This window comes from Danio aesculapii, chromosome 12 (assembly GCF_903798145.1).
Source record: "Danio aesculapii chromosome 12, fDanAes4.1, whole genome shotgun sequence".
NCBI classification, from domain to species: domain Eukaryota; kingdom Metazoa; phylum Chordata; class Actinopteri; order Cypriniformes; family Danionidae; genus Danio; species Danio aesculapii.
Window position 1 is genome coordinate 19,043,669 of NC_079446.1, and position 14,097 is coordinate 19,057,765.

Below are 14,097 nucleotides of genomic sequence, written 5' to 3' on the forward strand. Positions count from 1 at the left end.
TTTTGTTTGGTGGTCATGAACTGGGTGTTACAAGTAGGAAAGATTTTTGCCCTTGAAAAAAGGGAAAATGCAAACAGCATTCTCTTCCTGAGCTTCGGCGGATATCTGTTTCCCACACAGGATGTCATTCCCACCCTGAAGCCCCTGTTTTCCCTGCACCTACTGCACAGTCGTTCCCTCACGCACATGGCCTGATCTCAGAACATTGCATTCCGCTCGTCTGATTTCCTCATATGCAGTTATATCTTACATAACATCCTCAGATGGGATCATTTAAATAATTCATATGTCAGTTTAAGGAACATATGGACAAAAATCTCTGTGCTTGAACAGATCCTTTGACTGAGTTCTGCCAGCAGCAAAATACAAAACCTGTCATTACTTAAAAAGAGAAGGCCATTCAAATCAATGCAAATGAAGTCAAACATCAGAAGCTGTTTTTGCTTCGAAGTGACAGTCGCATTCTTGACCTGTTAAATAGATGTTGTATAATTCTTCAAAATGACACCTTTCTCTTAAAGGGACAGTTCACCCAAAAATCTTAATTCTGTCATCATTTACGTTCACTTGTCCCAAAACCGAGTTTCTATTAACCACACAAAGGAAGATATTCTGAAGAATGTTCAGCTATTTATTCATTCATATTCCTTCGACTTAGTCCCTTTATTAATCAGGGGTCGCCACAGCAGAAGGAACTTCCAACTTATCCAGCATTGGTTTTACGCAGCGGATGCCAGCCACAACCCAGCACCAGGAAACACATTCACACACACACACTACGGCCAATTTAGTTTATTCAGTTCACCTATAATTGGACAAAATTAATAAATTAATAAATAAATGCAAACAGAAATGCCAACTGACACAGATAGGGCTTAAAACAGTGACCTTGCTGTGAGGCAACAGTGCTAACCATTGAGCCACCATGTCGCCCGTTCAGCCATTTGCTGGCATAGTATTTTTTTGTTCCTTTGGATGTTGATTGCTGCTTTTTTCAACATTTGGAAACATTCCAAATATTTTGTTTTGTAAAAAAAATAATAAACTCTATAAAGCACCTGAGTGTAAATAAATGTTGTGGATTATTTTCATTTTTGGCTGAACTGTTCCATTAAGATGAAATTTTTTGGAAAAATCATGAGCTCAGTCTACCAGGTAAATTGTGTGACTAATATTGCCTGACATGTGGTGTCCGGAAAACAGGCAAGTTCCTGTCCTCTGTACAGTCATTGTAGGACCAGGCAGGGATTATCCACCTATTGCTGACATCACTCTTGCATATACACTCTATCAGGATATTGCATATTTGGGGGATATTTCGTCATTAATTTACTCTCTTATAGTCAACAAATCTCAAGACATAATTACAGTTTTATGTGTGTTGAAACTCTGCGTTAAAAAAAGGCAATTTGATCTTCGTTCATATTGTGAGATTAAAAATTAAATAAAAAAATTATTGACATCAATTGTGAATTTCTCAGTTTTAGAATAAAATCTTTTATAAAACTACTGTATGTAATATTTTTACATGTTATATATGAGTAAATTAAATGGATTAAATAAAATTTAATTAATACTGAATTTTTGTAACAATAAACTTACATTTTTATAGCTTCTATATCTCACAAATAATTTATCAAGTTCACAAATTTTTTTGTGCTTAACAAATATATTGTAAATATTTACCACTTTAAAAAAATACAAAATAACAAAACATTTTTTAGCTAAAATACATTAATTATCAATTGTTTTTTGTTTGTTTTTTTGTCATTAAGCAGCTCAAGAGAAACTGGATGATGTTAAAAAATATATTATGCAATTGAATTTTTTTAAACTATTAATAAAGGGATAATTATTAAAAATAATTCATTCATTCATTAATTTTCCTTTGGCTTAGTCCCTTTATTCATCAGGGGTCGCCACAGCAGAATGAACCGCCAATTTATCCAGCATAAATTTTACACACGGATGCCCTTCCAGCTGCAACTCAGTACTAACCAATGCGAACACAGGGAGGACATGCAAACTCCGTACATTAATGCCAACTGACCTATGGACACAACCAGCGACCTTCTTGCTGTGAGGCGACAGTGCCAACCACTGAGCCACCTAGCCGCCACTTAAAAATAATGATAGAGAATTCATTGATTCATTTTCTTTCCGGCTTAGTCCCTTTATTAATCTTGGGTTGCCACAGCGGAATGAACCGCCAACTTATCCAGCATATGTTTTACACAGCAGATGCCCTTCCAGCTGCAGCCCATCAATGGGAAACATCCATACACTCATTCCCACACATACACTACGAACAATTTTAGCTTACTCAATTCACCTATACCACATGTCTTTGGACTTGTGGGGGAAACCGGAGCACCCGGAGGACGACACCCTCGCAAACACTGGGAGAACACGCAAACTCCACACAGAAATGCTAACTGACCCAGCCAAGTCTCGAACCAGCGACTACCCACTGCGCCACCGCGTCGCCCCCATTATAGAGAATAAATAACCTAATTATTTAATCTCCCTCATAGTTTTAAATCCGTTTCTTTCTTCTGTTGAACACAAAAGAATATATTCTCAAAGAATGCTGGTATGCACCCATCCATAGGGAAAAAAATACTTTGGAAGTCAAAGGGTGCCAGCTACAGTACCAGCATTCTTCAAAATATCTTCTTTCGTGTTCAACAGACGAAACAATCTCAAATAGATTTCGAGCAAGTTAATACATTATGGTTTAATTATTATTTTTAGTTGAACTATTCCTTTAATTATTGTAATTATATTAATCATAGTATATAGTTTAATTTGTGTTGTGTAATTAGGAATAAAGTAATTAAATTATTTCTTACTATCCACACCTAGCATCCCATCAAAAACAGGAGCTTTCTAGCGGATTTTTCTATTTGAAAAATAATAATCATTGTATTCTACTGACTTGTCCTCGAAACATGTCTTCAGAATAAGTAAAGAGAGAAACAGGATGCATTCACTTATGAACAGTCATATTTTCATAGATTATGGTGATGGGCGGAGTCTCTTTTCGTCGGCTAAATGAAGCTGTTTCTCCTCACTAGTCTCTCAATGGATGAAGGCGAGTGGGAGCTGGCGTAGAGCGGTCTGCATATTTATTTGCTTCACCAGGATTTATGCCCATGTATTCAGCAATTTATGGATTATGCGAATGACAATTTGACCAGCCCCTGAACTGGTTTACGATGAGCCCCGTGTGTGTCCTAATGTGATTAAATTTTTTTTGGTTTGTTTATGTGTTTGTTTCACAAACCAGTGCTAAGGGTAGTAATCTGAGTATATTTACATCAAGTGTCTTCGCAGCATGAACATGGATGAAGACAACCGAGGTAAGGTTTCTGTTTTATTCGCAAACACAAGCAGCTGTCAATCTCTGATTTGTCAGAAAACCAAGCCACCTACATAGACAGTATTTTTGAGTGTAACAGGCGCGTGCGGTTATTTTAAAGAGAGCGTGTTTGCCCAGCACTATATAGACAGCTTACTCTGTTTATTTACTGTAAGATATTTTATCCGTCTTCACTACCAAATGGCGTGTGTTTAAGAAAGAAACTTTACAATTCAGATTTCTACAATTCCTACTTTTAATAGGTTCAATCATTTAAAAATCGTTTGTTTACACTTTAACAGTTTTGTTTTTATTAAATGTGTTTAATTTCAGGTGAAATGGTGTAAATGTTGTTATTTTCGTCGAAACGACGCGTTATCTCTGTGCTTTAATGAGAATTTGAATATCGTCTAATTGCCAGAGCCGTTCATATGGCTGTTCATATGTAGGTCGTCAGTTTGTTTGATGTGGATCCTTTGAAGTAGCTCTTGAGATGTTTATGAGTACAGTTGTGGTGCCAAGAGAGATCATGAGGCATTTAATTAGTCAAGTGCTCCTGTTTTTATAGAGCACTGTATAAATGTATTCATTAAAAACACTACTTTTAGAGTTCTCCAGTATGAGGACTGTACCGTACCAGCAGCACTGACCTTCTCCCCTATTACGAGAATGATGATGCTTTATACAGCAGACCAACATCTTTCATTAAAATGGTTCCATCTTTTAGCCTAGAAGATGGTAATCACAATATAAGATACATATACTTACATACATATTTCAACAGATTAAAATATATATATATATATTTTATAGTCAAATAAATAAGTGAGCAAATTCACACATTGAGTGCACTGAAAGCACTCTTTAGAGAGCGTCCGTTTTGTTGAGTTTTAGTTGAGGGCCATCCACTGGTCATTGAAGTGCATTTTTTTGTTAAAATCAGCACACTCTATGATGTCCTGTGCTAAATTTATTACTTGAAATTGTAGTCCATTTCTGACAAAAAAAATACATAGAAACATGGTTAATAATAATACATTATTGATTAAACATTTTAGGTAATGCAATCTGATTACTTTTAGGTTACGTTTGACCTAACTTATGATATTGATTTTATTATAAAATCAGGTTTTTTTCATCTTAAAGAAAAAATACAAAAGTGAAGGAAAACACACTCATGAGGTGCATTAAATGTTACATTACATCAGCATTTTCCAAACGTGGGAATTATGAAATGACTGCTGGGTGTTTGTGAGGTTAAAAGATAATTAATTCAGTCATATCAATCTAACAACAAAATCTTTTGAGAGTTTTTGAATGAAATGAACAAGCTTTAAAAAATATATAAATGTATATTATATACAGGTAGTAAAAAAATTATATTGAATAACCGATGTTTTCCAGATTAGAATGTTTTGCCAAATTTTTGATGTCTATAATATAGGAATGCCATGATATCATGGAGACATACTATTCAACAAATATAAATCATAACATGTAATCATGCAATTAATAAAAAGTTACTAATCTGATTCATTCATTCATTCATTCATTTTCCTTTCGGTTAGTCCCTTTATTAATCAGGGGTTTTAAAGCGAATGCCCTTCCAGCTGCAAATCATCACTGGGAAACATCCATACACTCTCATACACACACATACACTACGGACAATTTAGCTTACCCAATTGACCTATAGCGCATGTCTTTGGACTTGTGTGGGAAACGGGAGCACCTGGAGGAAACCCACGCAAACACGGGGAGAACATGCAAAGTCCACACAGAAATGCCAACTGACCCAGCCGTGGCTAGAACCAGCGACCTTCTTTCTGTGAGGTGACCGTGCTACCCACTGCACCACTGTGACACCCTGTAATCTGATTATGTATATTTTAAAATGTAATTGGTTAGAATTGGTTACTGGGAACATGTACTTTCTAATACCAAGTTATGTCATCTGTATTTATATATTACATTTGATGACTTGACCCTGACGGTATACATGTGGTTTATGTATTATCGTGATGACCACTGTGGATAGATGTCAACTTGCTGGAACCTGAATTTGGACAACCCCCATTTGACTTTGAGATGACTAACATTTTTCTGCAGTGATTCTGCGTTTCAGTTACTATGTATGGAATCATCTAAATAAGGATTTGAGATAGAGGTAGTGATTCAACTTGTGGATGTTACTCTCTGAGTTGTTTTGGTATATCATTGTAAAAAAAATTTCTAAAAGGCAGACATGTTCAGCACCTTTGAGCAACCAGTTTCATTGCCATGTTGATTTACAGCTGCAATCACTTTATCTGGCCAAGACCAATTGTAAATGTCCACAGGAACAAGAAAGCACAGAGCCGTAGAAGTACCATTAGCTCAGTAGGTCTTTCCTCCTCTATCACGATCCTGAAAACTTCAAAGCCTTGGACTCAATGGCTATTTGTCTTATCTAACCGTGGGAAAAAGCAAATGGAAAAGAGTTTTCCCTCCATTTCATTGGCAGATGGTTGACTGCAAAGATAGTCCGCTGGGATGCCAAGGACAGCCCTCTTAACATTCTCTATCAGAACTACAAATTCATGTCTCTTTTAGTATATACAGTTGAAGTCAGAATTATTAGCCCCCCTGAATTATTAGCCCCTCTGTTTACTTTTTCTCAAATTTCTGTTTAACAGAGAGCAGATTTCTTCAACACATTTCTAAACATAATAGTTTTAATAACTCATTTCTAATAACTGATTTATTTTATCTTTGCCATGATGACAGTAAATACTAATTTACTAGATATTTTTCAAGACACTTCAATACAGCTTAAAGTGACATTTAAAGGCTTAACTAGGTTAATTAGGTTAACTAGGCAGGTTTGGGTAATTAGGCAAGTTATTGTATAACTGGTTTGTTCTGTAGACTAGCGGAAAAACAATTAGCTTAAAGGGGCTAATAATTTTGACCTTAAAATGTTTTTAAAAAATTAAAAACTGCTTTTATTCTAGCCGAAATAACACAAATAAGACTTTCTCCAGAAGAAAAAAATATTATCAGAGATACTGTAAAAATTTCCTTGCTCTCTTAAACATAATTTGGGAAATATTTTAAAAAGTAAAGAAAATTCAAAGGGGGCTTATAATTCTGACTTCAATTGTATATACTACACAGGGAATTTTCAGCCAGGCAGCCCAAGGGCTTCTGGTGAACTGCCTTTGAAAATTGTCACGTTTAAAATGTCATGATCTGATTTCTTTAAAAATCAGCGATCTTCACTGCCTGTTAGATATACCATATGAAGTGGATCTCAGATCGGACAAGAAGTACTGCAATAAATTCCATTCCACCTGCCATGTCTTTAAAATAAGACAGGTAATTTTACCCCAGTATTTTCAATGGAATTTCCATGCTAGCCTTTTGCTACTGACGGCGCTAGTAGTTACAACAACCTTTCATCTCGTTTTACACTTAAACAACTAAATGAATGCTTAGGTCAATTTAACTGAATGTATTGTAAAGACATTACAAAATCGATGCTGTAAAAAAAACCTAGTGAAATTGAAAATAGTCATATTAAGCCTTCACCGGAAGTGAAAACTCTAGCTGTGCATAGAGCCCAATAAACTTTCATTTATTCATTCATTTTATTTTCAGCTTAGTCCCTTTATTAATCCGGGGTCGCCACAGCGGAATGAACCCCCAACTTATCCAGCACATGTTTTACGCAACAGATGTCCTTCCAGCCGCAACCCATCTCTGGGAAACATACATACATACTCACTCACACTCATACACCATGGACAATTTAGCCTTCCCAATTCACCTGTACCGCATGTCTTTGGACTGTGGGGGATACCGGAGCACCTGGAGGAAACCCGCGCAAACGCAGGGAGAACATGCAAACTCCACACAGAAACGCCAGCTGACCCAGCCAAGGCTCAAACCAGCGACCTTCTTGCTGTAAGGGGACAGCACTACCAACTGCGCCACTGCGTCGCCCCAATAAACTTTCAGTAAAACTCTATTTATAACTAATATTATTTTATTTATTGTTTATTTGACATGGACATCACAATTATACTCGACAAACCCAATGCATTTGTGTAAGGAGTTTAGCAGACTTGCTAATTCTCAACACCTGTCCAAGGGAGACTTGATATAAAATGAAAGTGAAATAAATACATATACACAACATTATAATTCTTTACATAAAATTGCTATAGAACAAAAGCGAAAAAGTTTTTTTAAGTTGAATGTGTGCAACTAGGGTCTGCTTGATTTGTAAGTAATTTTTTTATGCTGCTAGGCCATTTAAGAAAACCCTTAGTGTTTAATACTATATAAATCTAAAATTTAATCCTTGATGGTCTTAAAGAGGTCTTAAAAAGTCATAAATTTGACTAGGTGAAACCTGCAGAAACCCTGAAGAAGATACCTTGAAGAACGTTGAAAACCTGTAACCTTTAGCCCCTTTCACACATACAGACCTTTCCGGAAATTTACTGGCAATTTTCCGAAAAGGTCTGTATGTGTGAACAGGCCCTTTTTGAAAATGCTGGTAAATTCATTCTGGCAATTTTCAGGAAAGAGAAGTTGTAACATTACCGGTAATTTGCCGGAATGCTGCTTTGTGGGAATGCAGAAGGAAAATTGCCGGAAAGAACGTGTTCATGATTAGAACGCGCTGACGTGAGACGTCTACTCCAGCCAATCAGAACATTCAGACGCATTCACATCTGTGCTGTTTTTGAAAATAAAAGCCTTTGAATATTTTTCCAGACACATTTAGCTGCTAGATGTTAGTCAGTTACTATGTTCCTTCTGAATGCCAACTGTGTAAAAAATTATCGATAAAATGCTTATGATAAACCATTGTTTTTTACCTTTAAGCTCCGCTTTAGTTGTTTGACGCGTGTGCACGTGAAGCAGCCGGTGAACGCCAGCACACACATATATTATGAACATCTCAACATGCGACAGTGTTCCTCCATATGTTTTCATCGAAGGTGTTCAGAATACTTATCCATCCACAGAGTTTGTAATGTAGTCAAATGTTTACAAATACAAGCGCAGCCATTTAGAGCTCATTTGTAGTTAATGATGCCAGAATTTACCGGTATTTTGGTATGGATGTGTGAATGGTCTTGTCCGGAAAAATTCTGGAACATTCTTGCCTGTGTGAACTGCTTTTTTTTACTTATCGGTAAAGTCGTTCCTGAAATTTTCCGGATAGTTATCGGTATCACTGTGTGATGTGTCCATAGTTGGGAAAACAAATACTCAACGTCAATGGTTACAGGTTTGCAGCATTCATCTTCTTTGTGTTTACCAGAAGAAAAGAAAGAAACCCAAATGGGTTTACAAGTAAATGATGACAGATTTTTTTTTGTGTGAACCATCCCTTTAAAACCTCTAGTGAACCTTTCATTTTAAGAGTCAAAGACTAACAAAGAGGCAGATTTTCTCCGACTGATTAAAGGAGAGATAGTGAGGCCTGGCTCTCATTAACATTGTCTGCGTCTGATGCCACCGGTGTCTGGTCCAGGCTCTCCTGAGGAGCCGTCTGGCACCAGGCACAACACAGGCAGTGGTCAAAGCCTCGTCAGTGGTGTGACTGCACCAGCAGAGATCTGAAGGACACCAGGCCTGGCAAAACCTGCTTAAGGTCATCACAATGTCAGCCATGTTATTATATAAAAACATTGTAGTGCTTTCATTGTGCTGCTGCAATATCCGTTCTGATTACTGATAGATCTGAGACATCTTGCTGCATGAGATTTGATGTTTATTTTTGCTGCTAGATTTTGATTCAAGGTTAAATCTGTGAGTATTACTTTATTACATAAAGATGTGGACTCATCCTTATTAGTGTTAGTGGATGAGACTGGAGAATGAGAGTAAGCTTTCAGTGTTTGTTGTGCCGCATATGGAGTTGATTTGAGGAAAATCTGGAGGGCCTTTCAAGACATTTTATGAGCTGTAGCACCAGCTTAACCGTGTTGAAAGGAGTGGGTGGCAAATTACTTTTGTTGAACATAAATATTTTCATATTGGAGTCAAAAATGTAAAGGGGGAAATGTAAAAATCTACACAGATTTTTGATGGGGTTGTTAAAATCTTTTGTCCCAGCAGGAGATTTCAAAACAAACAGTCCCTACTACAAAGGACCGTTGTCCAGTTTTCCACCCACTGATTTCGGGACGGTCCCAGAGCCCTGTTTCTTACATGTCAGGAATGCAGGTTTCGAGAGCCATGCATTCTTAAGCATTAGTGTTTTATCGTTTACAGGTTTTGTAAATGGAGAAAGGCACATTAAAATGGAGGGATGTGGGTATTAGAGAGATTTTGTCATCAGTCATGATAATGGTTGAATTGATTCGTTTATTGAATCACCTGATACCAGTAATAGTATGTCAAGATGACAAATGACAGGAAAATATTCAGGTTGGTACCTGAATGTTGAAAATATGCTGAAAACTGCTTTACCAATAGCTATTTCATGTTTCTAACTTTTATTTTTTAACTGTTCCAAAGTTTAAGATGGGTGATTTTTCACTTTTTAAGTTAATGTTCTCTTATACTCACTTATAGGCAAGGGCCGGTATAAGATTGTGACGGTATGATAACCTTGGATAAAAATATCAAGGTTTCACGGTATCACAGTATTTTGATTATTATTCTAAAATATGTTCTTTTTAAATGTCTGGGTAAAAAAACTATTTTCCCCTCTTAACACAATATATTTTATTTTAGGAAACATTTAAAATATTTTGGAGCAGTAGCTTTTGATGTGGAGGGTCTTTTTCTGCTGGAGATACTGTTGCCCTAAAAAAACTAAACAAAATAGTTGTAAATACACGTAAAAAAAAAAAAAAAAAATGTACATATACCGTAAGAATAGTATAACAGACAATTCTGGTGATTTTAAAATGTTGACTTTTCCAAACCGCGGTAAACCTTGAAACCGGTTATCGTCCCATGCATACTCACTAATGCAGTATTTATTTGGTAAAAATAAAGTTAACGTTCTTAATATGCAGTCAAAATTATTTAACCCAACTGATTTCTATTTTAATTTTAAATGGCATTTTATGCCATTGATTTGGCAAAGCTAATTTATTTTTAGTTACATTTTTACATATTTTTAAACATTTCTTGCGTTTATGGCCCAAAGTCTAATTCTCTTTTTTTGTATATTAATGCTGAAAATTATTTGTAATTATTTAAATAATTAAAAAATTTTAACTGATACAATTTTCTAGAGCTATTGGAAAAACTGACATTGTGATATTTTGTTTGTCTGTGATAAATAATGCCACATGAACATAATTTTACAAGATGATTTATAACTCTTTTTCGAAATAATTTATAATAACAAATTGATTTTGATTATTTTGTTAGGTAGTATCTGCATAAAATATAATAAATTACAAGCATAGATAAATACAATGGAACAAATGACATGAACTGTTTTATGGATTTCTGTGGAATCTAACAGTATTGAGGTAAAGAAATACAATAATGATATGCAAAATAACACGGTTTAGTATTCATTGTATAAATAATTACATACAAGAATGTTTGTTAAAGGTTCAAACTTTATAATTTTTTGGTTCCAATTTGCTTAAAAACTTACACAGTTACAGGTCCTAAAAATCTGAATCAGAATCAGAATCAGTTTTATTGCCAAGTGTGCTTCACACACACAAGGAATTTGTTTTGGCTACAGAAGCTTCCAGTGTACATAAAGTGACAACACAAAATAAATATGAAAAAAAAATAAAAATGATGAACATTAAACAGATGCGGTTAGTCAAGAAACCTGGATGTTGAGTTGTATGTACAGATTGTTATAAATATACAGGTTATAAGGTGCTGTGTACAAGTGCGAATGTAGAGAGTATTGCATTGTATATTGATATAAGGTGCTGTGTACAAGTGCGTATGAGAAAGTATTGCACATATTTATTGCACAGTAGGGGAATATTTAACTGTTCATAAGGTAGACAGCCTGAGGAAAGAAACTTTTCCTGTGTCTGGCTGTTTTTGTGCTCGGTGCTCTGAAGCGCTGACCAGACGGTAACAGTTCGAACAGGTAGTGTGCTGGGTGTGAGGCGTCCAGAGTGATTTTGCGAGCCCTTTTACTCACTCTGGAAGAGTACAGTTCTTGAAGTGTAGGAAGGTTTGTGCCAGTGACTCATTCAGCAGTCCGGACTATTCGCTGTAGTCTACGGAGGTCGGTTTTGGCAGCTGAGCCAAACCAGACATTGATTGAAGTGCAGAGGATGGATTGGATGACAGCTGAGTAGAACTGTACGAGCAGCTCCTCTAGCAGGTTGAACTTCCTCAGCTGACGAAGGAAGTACAGTCTCTGCTGGGCTTTATTCACAATAGAGTCTATATGAATGTCCCACTTCAGATCCTGAGAGATGGTGGTGCCCAGGAACCTGAATGACTCCACTGCAGCCACAGTGCTGTTCATGATGGTGAGTGGGGGAGTGCAGGGGGGTTTCTCCTGAAGTCCACTATCATCTCCACTGTTTTGAGCGTGTTCAGCTCCAGGTTGTTGTATCTGCACCATAACACCAGCCGCTCCACCTCCTGTCTGTATGCAGAAATGCCTCCAAATGAAAATCTTTCATCCATTTGGATTAAACTCTCCGATGACCCCACAAATCAACTGAATTTTGGTGGCTGGTTATTATAATTGACATTGTAGATCCTGCAATGTGACTAAGGTAGATTCGCAATTGATGCTGAAACATTGTGCAGCCCTACAATTTCCAGTTACATCCTTGCTTTTATATGTATAAATATATATAATATATATATATAGATTTTTAATAAACTGTTAAAAAATGTCTGATAATTAACAAAATTTTCTGTTTTATTTATGCTTATTTGTATAATTATGGATGAACATTTTATTCTGAAATTTAACTAATCACTTTTATAGACACTCTTAGTGATGTTAAGCAATAATGAGTCATTAATTATTAAATTACAAAACAAAAAAGCAGTAATGAGAATAATTTTTCTTTTTTTTTTCCTTTTTATTAAGAGTTGCTACATGTTTTGTACCAAATAAATCCAAAATAAAGGCACAGATTTGTTGGTTTTTACATTACATATGGACTGTCCTCATTAAAGTTGCCTTCATTCAATGAAGACTTACTCCAAAACTGGGAAAATAGAAACAGATGCCGGAGAATATCCCAATTGTTTCTATTATTTGTGATATAAATACATTCAGAGGGGCTCTAAGAGGATAAAGAGGACAGAGTGACAGGATAGCAACTTTTTTCTCTCTTTTGAATTGAGATAAGCTCTCTGCCTATTCCATCTGTCTCTCTGGTTAACAGTAATGCAAATATATTTTCATGTCTGAAAAGAAAAGATATAACTTGCACCATTCATGAAAGTAAATGAAAGAAGAAATGGCTCTTATTGTGACTTATAATAATAAGATTTTCTTTATTATTTATTTTTTATAATTTTAATTATTAAAGATGCTAAATCAACCAACATATAGCCCAAACCTTCACAGAATTTAATAAAAAAATTAAAAATTAAATAAAAATAAATATGCATGTTTGTGTATGTGTGTGGGACAAAGGCATGTGTAGAGCAGACTTCCTGTGCTGTGGGCCCTGCTCTGAGTGTGTGGTTAATATCAATGGGTAAGCCTGTGGATTTAGAGCAGCTGGCGGCCAGTGTGACTATTGAGAATACGGATAAGATATAGTTAGAGGGATTGAGGCCAGTGTGTAGATTAAAGGGGGTGTTGGGAGACCAGGATGCAATGCTTCCTGCAAAAGCCTTTTAAAATGAATATCTATTTTCACACTCAGAACTTCAACATCAATCCAACTATCCAATCATTTACGGCTTTGTTTTTTGTGGAGAATGTATTACTTTTATTTGACAGGGATACACAAATCAAAAGTGACAGTTTCTAAAATAATACAAATATTTCCATATAAAATAAATACTGTCCTTTTGATCAAAAATGTTAAAAAATACAACCCTAATTAAAAAAAAGTTGTGAATTGTAAAATACAATTAATCTAAGAATCTGTAAACTTATTTGATGTTATACAATGGACAAAAAATACAGAAATAAATGATTTCCAGTATTTTCACTTGCAAACTTAAAAATATTTAGCAAATTAAGGATTTTGGCAAAAAAAAAATTGGCAAAAGGACAAAATAAAATTAAAAATGTTATTGAATATCCTAATTAAACTGTTTTTTAACTGAACACAGGGATAGCATATTTGGGTATAAAAGGACTTAGTATTTGTATGCACCAAAATCATGACAGGATTGTCAGACAAATAAAAAACTTAATTTCTTAGATTCAAAATTAGCTAAGAATTTAAGTCTTTCAGCAATTATCACAAAACGTCAGGGAGTCCAGAGAAATTCAGTTAAATTCATGTTTGTTTCTAGTGCTTTTACAATGTACAGTAGATCATGTCAAAGCAGCTTAACATAGAAGCTCTAGTAAACTGAAACATTGTCAGTCCAGTTTTCAGAGTCGAAGTTCTGTTTAGTTCAGTTCAGTGTGGTTTAATTTTCACTGCTGAAAGTCCAAACACTAAAGAGCAAATCCAAAGACAAATCTAAGTTTGTAGAGATAGCTAAAGTGTACATTTCTTTTCTCTGCACTGATGCTGTCGGGTTCTTTGTATGTTGGGGTTTCTGGGAAAACGAACGTTGAGTTCTCAAATACCATGGAACCATTTAGA

The 14,097-nt window shown here is 35.5% G+C and overlaps 1 protein-coding gene across 1 annotated transcript in view; it reads left to right on the forward strand.

Annotated features, from left to right (window-relative positions):
* The first annotated feature begins 3,095 nt into the window (after positions 1 to 3,095).
* Positions 3,096 to 14,097, forward strand: part of cyth3a (cytohesin 3a) — a 48,860-nt gene continuing 37,858 nt past the window's right edge. Inside the window, exon 1 of the mRNA XM_056469761.1 lies at positions 3,096 to 3,362. Within this exon, the coding sequence (XP_056325736.1) occupies positions 3,338 to 3,362 (25 nt within the window). The 5' untranslated portion in view covers positions 3,096 to 3,337. The remainder of the gene's footprint in view (positions 3,363 to 14,097) is intronic.